The sequence below is a fragment of the Dictyostelium purpureum genome, assembly GCF_000190715.1.
Source record: "Dictyostelium purpureum unplaced genomic scaffold DICPUscaffold_329, whole genome shotgun sequence".
Classification (NCBI taxonomy): domain Eukaryota; phylum Evosea; class Eumycetozoa; order Dictyosteliales; family Dictyosteliaceae; genus Dictyostelium; species Dictyostelium purpureum.
The window spans coordinates 1-22,229 of record NW_003519665.1 but is presented as its reverse complement, the minus strand read 5'-3'; the positions used below and the strand labels follow the sequence as shown (position 1 = coordinate 22,229).

Sequence of the window (22,229 nt, the reverse complement as noted above, 5' to 3'; positions counted from 1 at the left end):
TTTCTTTATTTTTTTTTTATGGGCTATAAAAAATATTTTTGTTTTATTATTTTACATTATATACACTGGTATTTATTCTCTATTTACAAATAATATTTTTTTTTTTTTTTTTTTTAAATTTAGGGTTTTTAAATATTTAAATTTTTTGATAACCACTCCATACCCTCGTAAATACCTTGGCCATTAAGGGCAGATGTTGGTTGAATATACCATTTTCTTTCTTTCATCTTCTCCAATTCTAAATAGCAAGCTAATTCAGAAACACTCATTGCATTAGTTTGGTCTTGTTTATTTGCAAAAATTAAAAATATGGTGTCACGTAATTCATCTTGTACTCTAAGGGTTTCAATTTCATGCTTAACTTCGTCAATTCTTTCTCTATCGCTGCTATCTACGACAAATATTAAACCTTGTGTACCTTGATAGTAATGTCTCCAAAGGGTTCTTAATCTTTCTTGACCACCAACATCAAATATAGTACAACTGATATTTTTATATTCTAATGTTTCTACATTGAAGCCTATGGTTGGTATAGTGGATACAACATCACCAAGTTTTAATTTATAAAGAATAGTTGTTTTGCCTAAAATGAATAAAATTTAATATTAAAAAAATATTAAAAAAAAAAAAAAAAAAAAAAAAAAAATATTACCTGCACTGTCTAAACCTAACATAAGCAATCTTGAATCTTTTTTTCCTTCAAATAATTTAAAAATATTGGAGAATAATGATGAAATTGAGTTTATTATGAAATCTAACATTTTTATATATAGTTTTTTGTTTTTATTTATATTTATTTATTTATATTTATTAATATTTATTTATATTTATTTAATTTTTTAATGATTATAAAATTAAAATTTTTTCAATTTATATTTTCACATTTTATTGATTTTAATATTAAATTTTATTAAAATTATAAAAAATTTTTAAACACATAGTTTTGTCGAGTTTAAGGTGGTAAATTATATTAAAAATTACCACGTTTTTTTTTTTGTCAAAAAACGCGTGGTGGTTTTGATGAAAATTTATTTTTAAATTTTCACTTTTTTCATAAAAATTTCTTATTTTTCAAATTAAAAAATTAAAAAATAAAATTTCATATTACCATCCAAAACTTAAACAAAATTTTAAATTATTTTTTTAAATAAAATTTAATAAAACCAATATTTTATTTATATAATTTGTCTTAATATTTTTATATATTAAATTAAAACACTAATTAATAGGTTTTTTATTTATTGATATATTGTAAATATTAAAAAGGTGTTGTCAATAAAATTTAATATTTATGTTACAAAAAAAACTATAATATTTTTATTTCCTTTTTTTAGATAAAATAAAATTTTATGATGTTTATTTAATTTTATTTTATGTTGGTTATTTTTTAAAAAAAAATCCGTTTTTTTGTATTAATTGTTAACCTTTGATTAATTTGTTGATGATCTGATTGATCAGGTCCATCTACCTGTTTTTGAACTGGTTGTACCTGTTTTTGAATTGGTTTTGCCTGTTTTTGAGTTGGTTGTACTGAAATGACAGGTTGATTTGTTGGCTCTTGATTTGACTGCTTATTTGTGAGTTGATAATAATTGATTTTCTTTGTTGTATTTTTATTGTCGGATTGGGTTATTAGTTCTATCTTGCCAATTGAGTGTGGGTTTGATGGTATTACCTTTTTCCATCGATTACTGTTAGGTTTGAGTACTCTTATTTCTACATATAGTTCTTCCAGTTTGTTTGTTGTTGATATTAATAGTACTTGTTCCCAACAGAATAGATCGAATTTTTTCTGTTTGCTCTTTTTTGTACTTTTCTTGAACCGAGTACTATTTCACCTTTTTTGCTGATGGTACTGGCTATTTCAGTTTCGTTGGTTAGTATGTCCATTCTTTTTTATTATTACTGTAATTCTTTACTTCATAATATTTTGTATCTGAATCTGCTAGAATTTCTCTAAAGTTGTTTTCTGTGAATTGTGTTGTAATGTGAATTTGGCATACGTACTTCCATTTTCTCTTTTTATACAATCTCTCACCTATAGTTGTTATGTTTTCTAATATGTTTTGGAAGTCTTTGTATGTTTTGGTGTTGTTGGTGATTTTATTACTAGACTTTGCGACATGATTGTTTTTATTATTATAAATTTTTTTTAAAAACCAAAAAAAAAATAAAAAAAATAAAATTTTTTTTTAAAATTAAAATAAAAATTTATTTAACAAAGATTTCCTAAATATCTATTCTTTATTTCCAAAGAAATCTTTTTTTTTTTACTTGTTTTGGGGAAAAATTTTTTAATTTTTTCAGCAATATAAAAATGAAAATTTTCATTTCAAAAAATAATCAAATACTTAATTAAAAAAAATAAAATGAAATTCATCATTGTTATATTATTAGCTTTCTTAGCTTTCGCCACTGCTAGGGTTACTTTCGAAAGTTCAACTAGTGATTGTGATTTTACCTTAGATGCAGATAAATGTAAACCTATTCAATGTGCTATCCCTCCTTCTGCTATTAAACTTATTGGCAATAAAAAATATGAATCAGGTTATGCCTACCTAGCTGGAAACACCTGTAGTTCACTTATCCAAAAGGAAATTGAAATTATCTGTAATCATTCAATTGCAATTCCTTCCGATGGTAAAAATACTTTTACTGCTATGTGCTATGACTTTGATAGCAGCAGCTCATCAACCCTTTATGTTAGCATAAATATGAAAAAAAAAAAATTGCATAAAAATGAAAAAAGTTTGGTTTGAGGTGGTTTGACCCCGACTTTTAGGACAGGAAATTTCCGAAGAATGAAATGTATTTGGGTTATTATATAAAAATTTCAGGTTATATTGGATACAAAAGTCTACTACTATGTAAACTTTATTTTTAAATGAATACATTTAAAACTATGGATAAGGTTATATTAATCAAATATACCCCCACATTATTTAAAATAGTTAATGGAGTATAGGTAAAAAAAATATAAAGAATTTTAATTTTCAAAATTAACAATGGTATTTTTTATTTAGTAACTTTTTTTAACCCATTAATGATTATAACAAACATTGATTTATTATATTTGGAAAAGAGAATCATTTTTTTTTTGGTGCTAAGGATAAATAAATAAAAGATCAGTAAAATATTTATTTATATTCTAACAAAAAAAATTTTTATAAAACTTACAGCTCTTATTTCATCTATGGTGATTACACTGTTTTTATCCCTATCCAATATACTGAAGAAAATATTGGTAATATTTTCACATTTAGAATTACCGATTTTTGGTTCTTTTTTGAAGAAATTAAATGCTATACATATTTAAATTTATTATACTTTTACAAAGTAATTTATTTTAATGAATTAAAAAAAAAAAAAGTTTAAATATTTTTAATAAATTAAAAAAAAATTAAAATTTTAATTAAATAAAAATAATTTATTTAAGAAAATCACTCAACAAATTCCTTACTTGTTTTTATTATTAGAATTTATTAGACCCTCCTAATTTGTAAGAGAAATTAATTTGCAACCCCTCATTTATCTTTTTGATGGCAACATAATGATGTTTTTTTTTAATCTTATAAATTTTAAATTTAACCTAACATAAATTTTAATGATGGTAGGAAAAAAATTTATATATAAAAAAAAAAAAAAAAAACATTTTCATTTCTTAATTTTTTTTTTGTCGAGACCCCCTTTCATTTATATTTTGTTTCAAAAAAAAAAAATTTGTATTAAAAGTAATTTATCATTTTTTAAAAGTTTTAAGCTTTCTGTGAGGTGGTAATATTGTTAGCATTTTTATTAAATTCAAAAAGGAAATGTGCAAATTAAACTCCCTCAAAAATTTTTGATATAAAAAGAAGAAAAAATTAAAAATCGCCAATTGGATGTTAATAAATAATTTTTTTTTTTTTTATTGTTTTTTTTATAAAGAAGTGTTTTGTGTATTTTAAAATTTTGTAAATAAAAGAAGATAATTTAATAAAAAATGGGGTTGGTGAAGTGTTTGACTTTACCAACTGCACAATAAATTTTTTTTTTTTTTTCAAATTTTTTAAATTTTTTAAATTTTTTAAATTTTTTATTTTTAAATTATTCACGAATAATATTATTAAATCAAACAATATAATAATAAATAAAATAAAAAATACTGTATTAAAATGGCAGTTATTTGATAAAGCGCAATATTTAAATTTAAAAATAAATTTAACAAAAAAATATATTTAATTACATATTAATAATATTAAAAATTTATTAATTTAAAACATATAAAAATATGATTAAATAAATATTATGACAGTTATGCACAATTTCAGTACAACCACTTCATCTCAACACGATTATCAAGAAAAACAAGTACAAAAAGTACAGCAAATTCAAAAACAGGTACAATCAGTCCAAAAACCGGTACAACCAACTCAAAAACAGGTAGATCAACCTGACAAATTGGGTCATCATCAACAACAAAACAACACAAACAAATCACATTAGATGCATTTTTCCAAGAAAAACACAGCTAAAAATAAGAGTAGACCTAACAATTGCAGAAAATGAAAAAAAATACATAATTAAAACAAATAAAATGAAATTCATCATTGTTTTATTATTAGCTTTCTTAGCTTTCGCCACTGCTAGGGTTACTTTCGAAAGTTCAACTGGTGATTGTGATTTTACCTTAGATGCAGATAAATGTAAACCTATTCAATGTGCTATCCCTCCTTCTGCTATTAAACTTATTGGCAATAAAAATATGAATCAGGTTATGCCTACCTAGCTGGAAACACCTGTAGTTCACTTATCCAAAAGGAAATTGAAATTATCTGTAATCATTCAATTGCAATTCCTTCCGATGGTAAAAATACTTTTACTGCTATGTGCTATGACTTTGATAGCAGCAGCTCATCAACCCTTTATGTTAGCTTCACTATTTTATTATTAGGTTTATTAGCTGCTTTATTATAGAGATTAAAAATTATTGTTATTGTTTATCGAAAAAACTACACCCCAAATGTCCACACTTCTTTATTTAAAAACTCAATTGATTACTAAAACAAATTAAATAAAAACGATATTAATGAATAAATGAAAAAAAAATTAAAATAAAAATAAACTTAGACTAACTCTGATATATTTGTTTTTTTAAAAAGAGAGAGGTATACTTTAAATTAATAATTTTGATAATACTTTTATTAAAAAATATATTTTTAAATTTTTATTATTTCATTATTTTTTTATAAAAAAAAAAAAATTTCTTTTTTTTAAATTAACAAATGCAATATAAAAAATAATTATGAATATTTAAAAATCAATTAATGAAAATTATAGTTTTTTTTTTGATCCGCATTATTTATTACTCTTTTGATTTTACTATATTTTTTATAATAGTGGATCTATATAAATTAATTACTCTTTTAATTTTACTATTGTTAGTTTCTTTAATTCATATGTAAACTGTGGTTAAAACCCCCATTTCTTTTTTAATCACTTTAGATTCATTTCTTTTTGTGGTAAATTTCATTTTTAATTTTTTTTAAATTTAATATTTTAATTTAAATTTTTTATTTTTTATTTTTTTAATTTTCATTTTCATTTTCATTTTTTTGTTTTTTAATTTAAAAACTTTTTTTTTTTTTTTTTTTTTTTTTTCTTTATTATTTTATCAATATACTTATAATTATATATATTTATTTATTTTTTATAGTATTCTATTCAATAAAAAAATTTAATTTCACCAATATTTTTTTATAATAATATAATAATCAACACCACCAAATAAATCAACCACTCTTCATTCTAATACAATAATGGATTTTGTTTTTATCTTTTTTGCTGCAGTAATTAGTTTTTTACTTGGTTTTATTTATAATAGTGTAGCCAAATATGTACAATTAAAAAATCAACTACAAGCCAAAAAAGAATTGGAAAAAGATCAACTATTTAAGATCTCAAATTTAAAACATCAAATTAAAAAATTTGATTTAGAAAAAAAAATCCACCATGATCAACTATCAATTCAATCAAAGAAACAAGAAATCGTTGATCAAATAAATAAAGGTGAGCATGTTAAATTAATTAATGCTATAGATGACCAATCAAATGAAATTGGGCAATTATTTAGTTTAATAAACCAACAAAAACAATCAATTCACGCCCATGGTATAAAACAAGGAAAATTGGTCGAAGAAAGAGACTCACTTAAGGTTAAATTAGAGGATGAAATTAGAAAGTCTAATGAACTTCAGGAGAAAATATTAGAAAAAGAGAGAATTATCCAAATGGTCGAAAAAAAGATTGAAGTAGAGCAACAGGTTTTACTCCAGCTCTCAATTGAAAATAATGAAGAATTGGAAAAATTAAATTTTAAAGAGGGTCAATTAGAAGAAAATAATATGAACATTAGAGAACAGGATCCATTCGATAGAGAGCCAATAGATATGGATGCAAATAGCGAAATTTCAGATATTGATTCAAATTCAAATTGATGGCGATAAAATTTATAATTTAATATCTTCTTTCAATTTTCTTTATGAAATTGAGGAAGAATTAATTATTAACTATATTGTTTCAATCGATGTTTCAAATTTATTATTTCGGTAAAGCTGATAACAGCTAACAAGTGTACCATCAAAGGATCAAATATTTTTCAAAAATTTTAAGACTTATTTCATTAGTTTCAGTTCAAAATGTTCTTGTTTCAAATTTTTCATTTAAAAGCTCATTCAATTAACCACCAGCACCACTTGGGGATTTCAATTCCAATTATTTTAGAAAAGGGTCTCATTCATAATTCTCATTTAAAAGCTCACAATTCACCACCTCTGCCACCACCACAATCCTTCAATGGAACCACCATCATAGTTTTTACAGAATAATTCAATGAGTAGGAAATGTTATAAATTAGTGTTTAGCACAGATTCTCCCAGTCAAAAGCAATCATACAGAATGGATTTTTTAAACCATTAAAATATTTTTAAAAACTAGTCAATACAAATCTATCTTATTAGATCAAAAATAATTTAAATTTAATAATAAAAAGATGTAAATAACTTATTTCTAGAGTTCGAAAATTATCGTTATCTCTATTTTTACCGATTATCTTAATCGTGTTCATTATCCATTTTTTAAAAAAAAAATTATCCTTTTTTTATCTTTTTTTAATTTTTTATTATCCACTTTTATCTTTTTCTATATTTCCTGATTTTAATGTGGCTAATCTGAAGCATCTTTAAATTTAAAATTTGGGTAAAGTGAAATTTTGGAATTTTTCGAAAAAGTGCCTGGATGGCTCAGTAGGCAGAGCGAGCGGCTGTTAACCGCTAGGTCCATGGTTCGATCCCATGTCTAGGCGATTTTTTTTTTTTTTTTTTACAAGGGTTTAAGATCTCCCTGAAGATTTTTTATAATATTTTTGGCCAAAAAACCGGATAAATTAAGTTTTATCAAATAGTTTTAGCACTGTCCAACAGCTTTTTAAAAGCTATATCAATGTATATTAATAATACACCACAAAACACAGATCAAAAGAATTTAGGTCGTATTAAAGATTATTAATCTTCTATCATATTAAAATTAAGTCTGCAACAAAATCAAAAAATCATTCGAATTAAAATGTAATTTTTTATTAAAAAATATAAATTTTTTTTTTTATTTATTAAAATATAAAAATTTGATTTATATATATTTAAAAAAATTAATTTCCTCATTGGTTTTTTCTGGTGGAATAAAACCCAATATTATTATTGTGAGGAAAATGTATACGAAATCTTGTGAAATAGATCACCTTCAAATAAAAAAATATAAAATTTAATAAACAATAAAATAAATAATTTTAATTAAAAAAATTGTTATAAAAAACAAAATTGAAATATTTTATTTATCTTGGTTTTTTTTGAAAGGAATTTTATAAATTTATAGATCTTTAAAATAAAATCCTAATAAATAAAAAAAAAAAAGAGTTATAAATTTAATTTAAAAAAAAAAAAATAATAAAAAATTTATTTTTTTATCTTGAATTTATGTTATTATTTCTATTAGTATTGCTATTATTTCTATTATTATTATTGTTATTACTATTATTATTGCTATTATTATTATTATTGTTGTTTAATAAATTGTTTTTCTTTTTTTCTATTTGTTGTAAATTTTCGACTTTTGTGAATTTATCTGGTGATAAAGTAAAGTATAACCACATTGCATCACGGAATCTAATTTTGTATTGCTTTGGTGAAATAACAGTTGGAACTTTACCACCACCACCCATAATACCTGATTGTTTAACCTTCATTTCTAAAGCTTTATCCCAAGTGAACTTTCTCATATAATCTATAATACCAACTACCAATTGATTATTTTGAGTATCTATACCTGATAATAAAGAGTAATCCATAACATTTAATGATGATAAAAATGCTGTATCATTCCAAACTGCTAATGCAACTCTAGTTTTATCGTATTCTCCTAAACAAATGGGTGATGCAAAGGAAGCTTGTAAAAGGTTTTCATCCAAGAGTACTTCGGATTCGTTCTTTACCAATCTACCACGGAGTGATCCTTTAAGATCATAAGTTTTTGAAATTGATTTATTGTGGAAAAGGTTTTCCATGACTATTAAATCTCTTTTGATTGATTTACCATTTGAATCTTTCCAACGGACAGTGAAGACACCAAGAATTTTGCAAAGTGATGTTGGGATTTGATTAAGGAATGATTTGCAAATATATTCGAAATATAAAGGAGCGAAATCTAAAAATGATTCCAATTCAATACGACTAACTTGTTTAAGAATGAAACGATCATCTAATGTTTTACTCCATGATGAACCACTTTTACCACCTTTTGCATTCCAGATTTTAGATCTAGTCAAAGATTGAATGAAATCCTGATCACCAACCATATATTCTCTTAAAGCATGAAACTGTACTGGATAATAAGATGAACAGAAAATATTTACCTCGTAACCATTCTTTTCAAATTTAAATCTACTTCTAATTTCTTTACGTTGAATTGATACCATTAATTTTGATAACCTAATATTCTTTTCTGAATAAATATCTGATAATACATCATCATCTAAACAATCATCATAAATTAATTCATCTTTATAATCTTCAATTTTTTCATTTATTGATGTATCATCTTGAATTTTTAATTCCTCAATTGTTGCTGTTGTAAATTCTAAATCTTTTTCTTGTTTTTCATTTTGTTGTTTTAATTCTTTTTCCTCTTTATCCTCCTTTTCATCTTTTTCATTATTATTATTATTTATTGATGGTGATGATATTGATGATGATGATGAATTTAATTTATGTTTTTTTTCTTTTTCTAAAATTGTTGAAATTGGTGAAGTTGAATTTAAAACTTTCTTTTTATCAAATGAAGTTGATAATGGTGAAATTGAAATTGGGGAATTTGATTGTTTTTTATTTTCACCTTGTAAACTCTTTAAACTATCAAGAATTGGTTTATCTAAAATATTTAAACTTGTAGGTCTTAAAACTGGTGAGTTTTGTAATGATTGAGATTGGGATAATGGATGAGATGGTTGATGTTCTTGTTGTTCTTGTTTTTCTTGTTGTTCATATTGTTTTTCAATCTCGCTAATCTTTTTCAATTCTTCTTCTAATAAAGTTTTTAATGCAGTTTTAAAGTCAGCACTTGATAGAGTATAAGCAATAGTTGTACTAGGTTCATTTTCGAATAAGGCAACATTATCTGTACTTTCTAATAAAAGATATGGCATTGTTGGTCCTAAAATTTTAGTTTGAGAAATAGATGTTACAATATTTGTAATGGTGTCAATAATTTTTAATGGTTGTTTCTTTGCTGGATCCTTTGATAATCCATTTGGAGAATAATTCATTGAAAGATTACTTGAACCATTTACTGAAGGTGGTATAGCTGATACAGTTGGGATGTTATTATATGAACCAAAGCCAGAAATTGCAAAATTTAAACTTTGATGATTAAGTGGTAATGTTAAATCAGTTTCCACAGAATTATAGTTATTATTAATTGTTGGTAATGATAATGTTGCAGCATTTATACCTTGACTACTTTTATTTAATACAATTGATGGTGATAATAATTGATTATTATTGTTATTGTTATTAGTATTATTATTATTATTATTATTATTATTGTCATCATGTAAATTATTTGAACTATTATTATTTGAAATACTATTTGTTTCACTTAATGAATCAATTGTATTTTGTTCATTATCTTTATTTTCTAATGATTCATCATCTTCTTTTTCTTCTGTATCATTATTTTCCTTTTCTTTTTCTTTTTGTTGTTGTTGCTGTTGCTGTTGTTGTTGTTGTAATTGTAATTGTAATGGTGATGGTTGAACACTATATGATGATGCAAATTGTGGTGGTTGTACAAATGATGATGGAAATTGTGGTTGTGATAAAAGTGATGATGATAATTGTTGTGTTTGTGGGGTTTGGTTTTGAATATTATTTTTCTTTGAACGATGATATGGGGTACTATCACTGAGACCACTTAATTGAGAATTCCATGTCATAAAATTAGCATACAAAACCTTTGTAAGATTAATGAGCGTTTCATTACCATCAGTTGATGACTCTGCTTGTTGAATTAAAGTTTCAATTTTATTACAAATTAATTGTCTTTCTAAAGTTAATGATGGAATTAATTCGTGAATTCTATCCTGATTATCCTGACCCAAGTCACAAAGTTTCTCTTGAATTGCATCATATACTTGAATGGCACATTGATTCATTAATTCTAATTGTTTGATACGAAGTTGAAGCTTTTGTTTTTCAGTGTGACAAGATTTTAAGTTCTTTGATGGTAAGGAAAGTTCAAGAGTAGCCAATGGTTCATAAGAAAAAATTGCTGCAAAATCTTGATAATAAAAATAAGAAATATGATCTTTGGAGGCATTATGATTGCATTCTGGTGTAATATCACCACTTTTGATTGGTAAGAAACCAAAGAAACAGAGTTCTAAAAATTTACCAAATGACATTTCCCAAGCTTCTTCTGACATTTTATTCTCTTGACTAAATTTATTACAAATTTTACAAAGATTGATAACAGTGATATTTGAACGTTGTGGAAATCTTTGCTGTTGTTGTTGCTGTTGGATTGTAGCTGGAATAGTCTGAGTTTTTTGAATACAAACATTTATACGAGTAGTGGAATTCATAAAAGTTCTTTCGTGTTCTGATAATGGACGGTTACATTCTTTAATGTTACATACATGATAACTAAAACAAAATTTACTAAGAAATTCACCTAAAGTTAAATCGTTCTCTGTATAAAAGTTGATTGAATGTAATTCGAATGGAATACATTGGGTTGAATTGCAAAAGATTGAATGTGTATAAACAATAGATTGATGGTCATACATTGATTCATTTTCGATTGGGAAATACATTTTATTTTGTTTAAATGCTTCTGATGTACCTATACCTAAAACTTCATCATCTGATGTATATTGTAAAACTGATTGTTGTTGGCCAGTATCAGAATGTGGTTTATAAAAACTTTGAAGTAACATTTTCTTTGTTGGTATATGTTGACTTGTAAATTTATATTTCCATGGTATAGTTGGATAAATTTTTGGTAGTGGGAATTTAATTTGTGGTGAACAAGATAAGTTTTGACCATTATTGTTTGTAATATAGAGTGGATTTGGTGTTGATGATTGATCTAAAAGATATTTTAATTCTAAATAGGCATGATGTAATGAATAAATGCAGAATCTAAGAATTTTCTTTATAATCTTTAAAGTTTCTAAATTTTCTCCTCTAATTGTAATGGTTGAACCCAATTCAGTAGGACACTTTTCAAAATACATTAATGTTTTTTTACCAAAAACACCTTCTTCTTTTAAACCAACTTCGGAAAAGGTTTTAACTCTAAATTGACCACATGATCCAAGTGTAGTTGGTAAAGCTGTTGATGCTGACAAACTTGTTGATTTTACTGGAGTTGACATCATTGGACTGTTGCTTGGATTGATAGATGGTGATAATCCATTATTTGGTGTAGCATTAGCCGGGTATATAATATCTAATGTTGGTAAAACTTCACCACCTAAACATCTACCTAATCTTTCTAAAAGTTTTGGTTTTACATTTAAAGCTAAAGAAATTCCGGCTTCCAATAAGAAATCTTGAGCATGTCTTGATACTGTTTTTTCAACCAATACAAGGTCAGGTTTTCTTTCTGCAATCTTTGATACTAAAATACGGAGATAATCTTTTTCTTGTTGTAATAATTGATCAAAATAAAGGAATTTATTTTCGACTCTTTGAAACTCTACTGAACAACTTAATAATAATATTTTTGGATTTGAAAATGAATCTTTCATCTTTTTATGGGTTAAAATTTTTGTCATAACAATACCATCGATATAATCACATTCTAATTTATTACCACCTGGAATTTTTTTAATCTGTTTTTAAAAAAAAAAAATTAATAAAATTATTTTAAATTTATAAAAAAAAAAAATCTATATTTACTTTAATATATTCGTTTGTGGACATTTTATCACCGTTAATTACTTGAATTTTTACATTATCAGTTGCCTTTTTAGCCAAACCTATAATTATTGATTTCCATGAACCATCAATATTATTTTTTTCTAATTCTTGCGATACAATATTTCCCATGTGTTGAATATAAAAAGACATTTGAGGAGTATTTGATATTTTAGATCTTTCCTTTTCTTCAATTTCTTTTTGTTGAGAAGTTGATAATAATGATAAAAGGTTACCTGCTTCACTATTTTTCTTTTTAAAACCAAATGTACTTATTAGATCATTTGAACTTTCATAATATTTCTTTGGTAAAGGATATTTTTCTAAAAATTTAACCTTATTTGTAGTTTTTGGATGACTTTTTAATGATATAATTGAAGGATCACTAAAAAACAAAGAATTTGGTGCAATAATAATTGTTTTATTTGAATTATTATTACTATTATTATTATTAATATTGTTATTATTATTGTTATTTGAATTATTTTGTTGTTGTGGTTGTTGTTGATTTTTATTTGGTGAAAATATTGTTTGAGCATAATTGTTATTAGGTGGTGATGGTTGTAATGAAGGTGGTTGAATTGAAAAAGTTGGCAAAGAAGTTTTTAGAGGATGATTAAATGTTGGTACAACAACAGGATTTAATTGATCTGATTTTGGTGGTGATGATTCAATTTTTGGTAAATTTGAAAATGAAGATGAAAGTTGAGGTGTATGGCTATTGGATCCACTACCACTGTTATAATGACTTCTTGCTGAATTTGGTGGTGATATCGATGATGAACCAGCTGCCAATGTACCTTTGTTGTTAATATTATTATTATTATTATTGTTATTGTTGTTATTATTTCTATTTGGTATTTTAAAAAATGGAAGTGATGACATTGAAAATGATGTTGTAGAGGTTTTTTGTGGCATACTATATCTTGGATCTACTTCAACTGTATCCTGTTGTTGTTGCTGTTGTTTTTGTTTTGAATGATGATGAATTGAAATATCATTAGATGATGATGAGAGTTTTGATTCGACATCAACAACATCGGTGGCAGATGAGTGTGAAGTTTTTAAAAACCCATTATCCTCATTATCAGAACTACTTGATGAAGAAGTTTCATAATCTAAATTATCGTAATTACCTTCTTGATCACTAAAGTATACTATAGCCTCGTCAATAACTTGTGGTGATAATACCGATGAAACTGATACATTTGAGTTACTTTGATCAGTTATTGATGTGTTTGTATTATTTGAATTACTAGTGTTATTATTGTTATTATTATTGTTATTATTATTGTTATTATTATTATTATTATTGTTAACATTACTACCAAAACTTCTACTATTTTTAAATGGTGAAGTAAAATAATTTGTTGGGCTGAGAAGAAATTTACTTGGTAAACTTGTTGTTAAATTTTGACTATAATTTTCACTATTATGTAAATTACTATTAAGTGCTTGAATATGTTCATTATAATTTTCGAAACTACCATCATATAAATTTGATTGTAATTGATTATTTAAATTAAAACTTGTTGCATTTAAATTTGATTCGTTATAAATTTCGTTATTAAAATTATTAAAATTATTTTGATTAAAGTAATTATTATTATAACTATGATCATAAGCTTCACTTCCTCCATTATTATTATTATTATTTGCATTGATATTATTATTGTTGTTGTTGTTATTATTATTATTATTATTATTATTTGAACTATTATTACTATTATTACTATTATTACCAAAGAGTAACGAAGCTGCAAACGGATTTATATTTAAATTCAACACACCACCTGTATTATTTGAATTTGTATTTGTATTTGTATTATTAATATTACTAAGTGGCTCGCTACTTGTTAATGATAACACAGCACCCGTAATTGGATCATATTGAATACCCTCTAAATCTTCATCTGGTGTCATATATCTATTATAGCAAAAATTGCATACTCTAATTTGTTCACCTTTATTATCCTCTAATGTTTTCTCTGAACACTTCCAACAAAAAATTTGCCCACATAATCTACAATGATGTCTTCTTTTAAATGTTGTAAACTCTGCAGAACACTCGTAACAAACTGCTGATGATGCATCTGGCATCCAAAATTTCTATAATAACAATAATTAATATTAATATTAATATTAAAAAAAAAACAAAAAACAAAAAACAAAAAACAAAAAACTTTTTATAATTACCTTATCTTCAATATTTGGTAAAGGTTTTTGAAATTTTGATCTAAATGCATTGATAAATTTATTTTGAGCTATATTTAAATTTATTAAATTATTATTATTATTATTATTATTATCATTACTATTATTATTATCATTATTATTATTATTATTGATATTATTATTGATATTATTACTACTATTATTATTTTTATTTTTATTTTTATCAATTTCATTATTATTTTCTTTTAATATTTGACCAGATGATTGACCTGCAATACTTGGTGAATGAACTCTTCTTTGTCCATTATTTGTAGCAGTATTGTTAAATGGTGAAGATGATCTTGGCTTGCTTGTATCGTAAATCACCGGATACGAATAAAATCTTTGTTCATCGCTATATTCGATTTCTGGTAATGGTCCAAAGTCTCTTTGATTGTCATCTGATCCAAAAAATCTAGATATAAAATTTGATGAAGTGGATTGAGGCGTCTTTCTATCTAAATGGTGAAACTCTGCCATTATATTGTTATATACCTCTTTTTTTTATTTTTAATTATTTTTATTTATTTATTTCTCAAATATTATTATTGTTTACTATTATTTTTAACTATTTAAAACCAATTAAAAAAGAAATTTAAAATAAAACGACAGAGAAAACTATATAAAAGATAACAAAAAAAAACTATTTATAAATTTATAACTAAATAAATATAAATTAATAAATTTATTTAGAAATAATATTATATGATAATATTATTTAAATATTATATATATATAAATATATAATGTAATATGTAATATAGTGTACAATATATTAAAAAATGGTTGTAATAAAATAAAAAAAATAAAAAAAATAAAAAATAAAAAAAAATTTAAAAAAATAAAAAAAAAATTGGTAAAAAAAAAAAAAAATTTTAAAAAAATCTTTTAATTAATTTTATAAAAGTATTTATGTTTTTATTTTTATATAAAGTTTCATACTTCTTTAAGCAAACAAAATAATTTTTTCACTAATACAAACACATCGCTATATAAAAACATTCCACATATATACACACCACACTCACTCACCACACATTTTATCAAATTTATAAATATAAATGTATAAATAATTTACAAATTAAATTAAATGTATTGATAAAAATAAAATTTTTAATTTTTAATTTTTATTTTAGTTTTTGTTTTTTTTGTTTTTTTTTTTTTTTTTTTATTTCTTTATAAAGAAAATATAAATAAAATTATTATATTTAAAATTAAGATCAAGCAAAAGGATGAAGCTTTAAAAGATGAAATAGAATCGGATGGTTCATCGCTGGAGTCGTCTTTAATTGGATATTCTAAAAATGACATGGTACTATTTACACTAAGAGTCAATGAACCATTAACAATGTCAAGCTTGTTTGTGTAGGTTGCTCCGAAATCAAGTCTTTGGGCTTTTTCACCAGTCAAACCTGTTAATGTAATAGTCTGTTCCTTATTGGTAGTGTAGAAGGCAACCAAAGTGGTGTTGGTTGTGGTCTTTTTAAATGTATAGAATACCAAACCGTCTTGTACTCCTAAAATTTCGGATTTTAAGTTTTCAGGCTTTGTCAAGGTTAGACCAGTGATTTGGAATACCATTTCCAATTCTTTAAAAGCATCTTTTTTATTTAGAGATCCAGTAAGTAAACCGTAATAGTTGATACTTGAGTCGGTATTACTGCTTGGGTTTGGAATGTCTGCAAGTGAATAAATAAAGGATTTATCAAAGTTACTAAAAATATCCATGAACAAACGTTTGACTATATAGTTTGCTTGTAAAGTCTCTCCTTTATCTGTATTGTTGGAGCTCCATCCCCAAGATGACGAAAATACCATAGGTGCCCCTGCTGTTTTTAAAACTTGGTTCAAAGCACTTGAAACCAAAAGATAGCTTTGGTTTTGGTCTGCAAAGTCAATTGGTAAGGTGTTTGTAGTGCTCTCTGGGTATGCTGTGTATGGCTGATATGATGCTGTATATCCTTTAAATAAATCTAACTTTACCAAATCGTCAATCATATTGTTTGTATCGTCTGGTGAATAGTAACCAAACTCTGAAAAGCTGCCAACTGATAGTAAACCATCCAATTTATTTGCTTTAAATACATCAACACATGCTTCAAATAAAGAACTATAATCATCTGCACTGGATGACTTCCAATATAAATCATCGTTCATCTTGTCCCAGACCTGCCAATACTTGACAAATGGATATCTTTTGGCCATCTCTAATAACACATTTGCAAATACATTGTTATCTTTTGGTGGATAGAAGGGCGAAAACTCACCATCATCTGTGGTGTAGACACTGGCCCACTTTGGTGCACCTGTAAAATAGACGATAGTATTCAATCCTGATGCCTTAATTTGCGACATGGGTGCATCCAAACTCTCCCACTTAATCGGTTCATTTTCCTGTGGCTGCAATTCATCGAATCGAATCCCAATTCTAATCCAGTTAACTTTATTCAAAGCCTTAATAAATGCAATTTGTGTACTTACACCATCACTAGAGAATAAATTAAATTCGCAATTAATACCAAAAAAATCCAAAAAATTTATATCCCTATTTAAACTTTTAATTAAAACTTTATTATTTTGGCCATTAATAAAAATAAAAATATTTAAAATAATAATTAAAATTAATTTTATTTTCATTGTGTTTAAATTAATAAATAAAACTAATCAATTTATTATATATTATTGTTGTTTCTAAAATTTACAAAATAAAAAGCTAAAATAAAAAAATTTTATAATAATTAAAAAAAAAAAAAAAAAATTAAAAAAAAAAAAAAAAGATATTTAAGATTTAAAAAAAGAATTACGAGAATTGTTTTATAAATATAAATATATAAATATAAATATATAAATATAAATATAAATAAATAAAAATGATAAAAGCCCTTTTTTATAAAATTGTTTTTTATTTTATTTTTTTTTTTTTTTTTTTTTTTTTTTTTTTTTTGGGATGAAAATATTTAATATTTCCATTTTAACTAAAGAGACAAAGAGAGTAAAGTGTTTGTTATAATTAATTAATAGGTGATGAATTAATTAATTATCCATTAAAATTAAGATAAATACAATTAATTTAATTAATATTTGCATTTCTGTTTGAGTTTTTAAAAAAGTATTATTGATATTGAAAGTTTTATATATAGTATATTGTGGTTGTGGTTGTTGTTGTTGTTGTTATTTTATTATTTATTTATTATTTATTTATTATTTATTATTATTATTAATTTAAATAATTGGGACTTTTTTCTTATGTTGAGCTCTTTTCTTTTGTTTTTTAATGTAAAGCTTAATGTATTTTTGTTTATTTTCTTTATTTGATAAGTGAGATGGATTAACTGATTTTTTAACTTTTGTTGAATCATCCATTTCTTCATCACTTTCTTCATCATCATCAACCATAGCATCAACTTTTTTATTATTCTTTTTATTATCTTTGGTGTTTTCTTTTTCAACTTGCATTTCATCTGTATTTGTTTTATTTAAAGCAGCTAATTCAGGTGGAATATTTAAAGCTATACAATAATAATAATTTAATAAAAATGTTAATATCAATATTAACTGATAAATGATAAATGGCAATAGTAATGATGAATGCTAATATTTGTGCTTATTCATTGATCGGTGATGTTATTCCACCAAACTACTATTAAACTATTATACTAAAATGATAACAAACCTTCAGCATCGACAATTTGATTATCAAAATGTTCATCTCTTTTTTTAATGATGTCTTCTAAACGATTCTTTTCAAAAACTTTTAATTTTTCAACTTGAACACGTTGATTTCTTAATCTTCTCTTTGATCTGACTGATCTGGCCATTTTATATTATATTATTATTATTATATACAAATTATAGAAAAAAAAAAAATATATTATTTCTATGTGTTGGGTATTTTAGTAAAAAAAATAATTATTATTTCTAAAAAACACAAATAAATCGTTTTCGTTTTTTTTTTTTTTTAAATAAAAATAATAAAAAAATTTTTAAAAATAAAATTTAAAAAAAAAAAAATTATTTTTTTATTTTATTTTTTTATTAAATTTTTTTATTTTTTTTTTTTAAATTTTTTTTATTTATTTTTTAAATTTTTTTCACACAATATATACATATTTTTTTCTTTTTTTCTTTATTTATTTTAAATTTTATATTTTTGATAATAGCAATAACAAAAAACAAATAATAATAAAAGTAGCAACATAATAAAAATATAATTAGTAAATTTATAACTAGTAAAAAATTAAATAAAATATAATTTTCTTTCTTTCAAAAAAAAAAAAAAAAAGCTTTTTAGATATTTCCTATATTATACCTTTATCTTTTTTTAATTTTTAGTATTTAGTTTTTTTTTTAAATTTCCTTCCTCTTCTATTTAAATAAATTAAAAACAGTAGTAGTCTAGTGTCTACTAAGATTCAAATCACACAAAAAAAATCATAAATAAAATAAAACTAAAAGACAATAATAGTAGTTTTGATAATAACAATAATAGTAACAAAATAATAATAATTTGGCTATATTACAATACAATTTGTTTTTTTTATAAAATTTTTATTAAACTCATTTCATAGCCAATTTAACAAAATTTAGGGAAATAGTTAAGATAAATAAAACACGCGAGTGTCCGCATAAATAATAAGATATAATAAGAAAGTAATAATAATAGCAATATAATAATAGATAATATTAGTTTCAGTTTTTTTTTGTTACTAAAGAATTTTTTTTTTATTTTTTAAATTAAAATTATTTTTTTGTTTTTTTTTTGTTTTTTTTTTTTGAAATTTTGGAATTTTTTGCTATCAAAAAATTCTCTTTTTTTTTTTAACGATATTTCACAATAAATAAAGTTGTTTAATAAATATATATTGTAAATAGTTTGTTAAATTATAATATAATCCATAAAGTGTTTTTTTAGTTTGCGTTTATCCATTTAGAACCTTTTTTTTAATAATATAATAGTATAATAATATAAATATGAGTTACGTTAACGGTATGTATACAGATAATAATTCCACCTGGAATGGTACAACTTCAGCAGGAAATAGTAGTAGTGATTTTTGGTATACTCCTGATCAAACAATTACACAAGGCGCCGATCACAATTCATGGAATTATCAACAAACACAGCAACAACCAGTACAACAAACTCCATCTTATGCCCAAATAGTTGCCAATGCTAGTGCCAGTGGTGGTTGGGGTCAACCATCACCACAAAAGCCAAATACACAAATCCCATCTGGTCCAAAGATTGTACCCCCACCTGCTTCAAAAAAAAAGAAAGGTAAACAACAACAACAACAACAACAACAACAGCAGCAACCATTACAACAACAATCACAACAGCCACAATATGGCCAATATACACAAGAACAACAACCACAATATGGTTCATATAATCAACAATATGGTAATCAAACTCCAAATAGCGGCTATAATCAAGAACAACAACAATATGGAGACCAATACAATCAACAATATAATCAATATAACCAACAATATCCACAACAGCAATTTAATCAACAATATAACCAACAATATAATCAACAATACAATCAACAACAGCAACAACAACAGCAATATAATCAACAAACACCACAACAGCAATATCCACCACAACCACAAAATATGAATAGTGGCTATTATGATTGGAATCAACAACAAAACCATTTACAATTTAACCAACAAACCCAAACCCAAACCCAAACCCAGACTCAGACATCAATAAAAAATATTCAACCACCACAGCCACCACAACATCAATATCAGGCACCAAATAAAAAGCAACAAAAACCAAAGGATACATTCCAACCAATTAAAAAAATTACAGCAAACTCATTAGCAACAAGTAGTTTTTTAGAAGAGGAGAATAATAGCTTTGGTCTCGAAAAGTCATCAATCCAACTCCAAACCGAGGCACCAGGAAAGAAACAAAAGTTAAAGATAGCCTCAGCATTTAGCGACTGGGATAATGACCCACCATTACAAACGTAAGATACACATAAAATAACAACATAAAAATTGATAATATCTTATATACTAATTTTTTTTTTTTATTAAAATTTAGAAACAAAAATAAAGTTGAGACTTTCGATAATTTTGAAATGCCATTAGCAGTTAAAGCAAAGAAGCAGCAACAACAACAGCAACAAATAAAGGGTAAAAGAAAATCAACATTTGACTCACCAACTAGTCAAAATAAAAGATTACAAAGATTTGGAAATACCCAAAGCTCAGGTAATTCAAGTAGCTATTCAGCTGCAAATTTTGGTAATAAAGAACCTTCATATGATGGCTCTGAAACTATAAATTGGGATACTTTAACAATTAAAGGAACTTGTACAAATTTAGAAAAGCAATATCTCAGATTAACATCAGCACCAGATCCATCAACTGTCAGACCAGAGGAGGTTTTAAAGAGATCGCTTTTAATGCTAAAGAAAAAGTGGATAGAAAAAGGTGACTATTCGTATACTTGCGAACAATTTAGATCCATAAGACAGGATCTCACCGTCCAACGTATAAAGAATCGTTTTACTGTCGAAACTTATGAAACTCATGCCCGTTTAGCTTTGGAGAATAATGATTTGGGCCAATTTAATCAATGTCAAACTCAACTATTTGATTTATATAAACAACCAGGTCTTGCCTCTAGCAGTGTCAGTGAATTTTTTGCCTACCGTTTGTTGTATAATATTTTCCAAGATAATAGTAACGATATTATTAAAACCATTTCAGATATTGACAAAGAAAAAAATATATCAAAGCTACCACATATTCAACATGCTCTTCAAATTAGAACCTCCATTTACAACAATAACTACTGCTCCTACTTCAAACTAAGTAAGAACCCACCCAACATGGCAAGTTTCTTGTTAGAAAAGATTACTCCACGTATTCGAATTCAAGCCCTTCAAATAATAATAAAATCTTATCGTCCAAATGTTTTATTATCTCAAATTCGTGATCTTGGTTTCAAAAGTGAAGCTGATGCCAGAGAATACGTAGACAGTAATCACTTAATTTGGGCAGATCCAAAAACAAAAAAAGAAGTAGATGCTAAACTTTCAGCTTCAATTGTTAATCATATGGAACCACCAGTAATTAAAATTGCAGCAATTGATGGTCGTTGGTAAAATTTTATATATAATAATAATAATAATAATAAATAATAATATAATAATAATAATATAATAATATAATAATAAATAATAATAAATAATCAAACTAATATCAATAATAATGTAAATAATGTATTTTATAAATTATAAATATACATATTTAAAATATCAAACAATAATAATAATAATTATAATAATAATAATAATAACAAATATCAAATACCAGACACCATCATATTTAAAGCTAGATCTACTTTCAAATGAAAATGTTTTTGGTCCATTTAAATTGTATTTTTTTCAAACATATAAATATATACTACTAACCCTTTTTTAAAATTCTTTTATTTTTTTATTCATACAGAATTTCAACAATTGTTTTAAATTCTTTCGA

General features: G+C 24.3%; 9 protein-coding genes across 9 annotated transcripts; 5 read left to right on the top strand and 4 right to left on the bottom strand.

Moving 5' to 3' along the window:
* Positions 1-112: 112 nt before the first annotated feature.
* On the bottom strand, positions 113-830 carry DICPUDRAFT_73266 (uncharacterized protein). Its single transcript, XM_003292200.1, has 2 exons — positions 653-830; positions 113-583 (listed from the first exon to the last, which is right to left on the bottom strand). Exons 1-2 carry the CDS (start codon positions 759-761, stop codon positions 129-131), a joined length of 564 nt encoding a protein of 187 aa, XP_003292248.1. The 5' UTR covers positions 762-830; the 3' UTR covers positions 113-128.
* Positions 831-2,369: 1,539 nt separating this feature from the next.
* Positions 2,370-3,496, top strand: DICPUDRAFT_82869 (uncharacterized protein; the record flags this gene model as incomplete). The annotated part of the gene is made up of 4 exons (XM_003292207.1): positions 2,370-2,702; positions 2,952-2,965; positions 3,180-3,336; positions 3,437-3,496. 4 exons carry the CDS (start codon positions 2,370-2,372, stop codon positions 3,494-3,496), a joined length of 564 nt encoding a protein of 187 aa, XP_003292255.1.
* A 791-nt stretch (positions 3,497-4,287) lies between these two features.
* Positions 4,288-4,485, top strand: DICPUDRAFT_156952 (uncharacterized protein; the record flags this gene model as incomplete). Its single annotated transcript, XM_003292206.1, has 1 exon — positions 4,288-4,485. The coding sequence occupies one exon, from the start codon at positions 4,288-4,290 to the stop codon at positions 4,483-4,485; it is 198 nt and encodes a 65-aa protein (XP_003292254.1).
* A 91-nt stretch (positions 4,486-4,576) lies between these two features.
* DICPUDRAFT_82868 (uncharacterized protein) lies at positions 4,577-4,956 on the top strand (the record flags this gene model as incomplete). The annotated part of the gene is made up of 2 exons (XM_003292205.1): positions 4,577-4,685; positions 4,754-4,956. The coding sequence occupies 2 exons, from the start codon at positions 4,577-4,579 to the stop codon at positions 4,954-4,956; spliced, it is 312 nt and encodes a 103-aa protein (XP_003292253.1).
* Positions 4,957-5,798: 842 nt separating this feature from the next.
* Positions 5,799-6,476, top strand: DICPUDRAFT_82867 (uncharacterized protein; the record flags this gene model as incomplete). The annotated part of the gene is made up of 1 exon (XM_003292204.1): positions 5,799-6,476. The coding sequence occupies one exon, from the start codon at positions 5,799-5,801 to the stop codon at positions 6,474-6,476; it is 678 nt and encodes a 225-aa protein (XP_003292252.1).
* Positions 6,477-7,996: 1,520 nt separating this feature from the next.
* On the bottom strand, positions 7,997-13,832 carry DICPUDRAFT_57810 (uncharacterized protein; the record flags this gene model as incomplete). The annotated part of the gene is made up of 3 exons (XM_003292199.1): positions 13,716-13,832; positions 12,492-13,457; positions 7,997-12,424 (listed from the first exon to the last, which is right to left on the bottom strand). The coding sequence occupies exons 2-3, from the start codon at positions 13,425-13,427 to the stop codon at positions 7,997-7,999; spliced, it is 5,364 nt and encodes a 1,787-aa protein (XP_003292247.1). The 5' UTR covers positions 13,428-13,457; positions 13,716-13,832.
* Positions 13,833-15,899: 2,067 nt separating this feature from the next.
* On the bottom strand, positions 15,900-17,360 carry DICPUDRAFT_82865 (uncharacterized protein; the record flags this gene model as incomplete). Its single annotated transcript, XM_003292198.1, has 1 exon — positions 15,900-17,360. The coding sequence occupies one exon, from the start codon at positions 17,358-17,360 to the stop codon at positions 15,900-15,902; it is 1,461 nt and encodes a 486-aa protein (XP_003292246.1).
* A 585-nt stretch (positions 17,361-17,945) lies between these two features.
* On the bottom strand, positions 17,946-18,541 carry DICPUDRAFT_156946 (uncharacterized protein; the record flags this gene model as incomplete). The annotated part of the gene is made up of 2 exons (XM_003292197.1): positions 17,946-18,232; positions 18,397-18,541. The coding sequence occupies 2 exons, from the start codon at positions 18,539-18,541 to the stop codon at positions 17,946-17,948; spliced, it is 432 nt and encodes a 143-aa protein (XP_003292245.1).
* Positions 18,542-19,694: 1,153 nt separating this feature from the next.
* DICPUDRAFT_156945 (uncharacterized protein) lies at positions 19,695-21,853 on the top strand (the record flags this gene model as incomplete). Its single annotated transcript, XM_003292203.1, has 2 exons — positions 19,695-20,707; positions 20,785-21,853. The coding sequence occupies 2 exons, from the start codon at positions 19,695-19,697 to the stop codon at positions 21,851-21,853; spliced, it is 2,082 nt and encodes a 693-aa protein (XP_003292251.1).
* Positions 21,854-22,229: the final 376 nt, after the last annotated feature.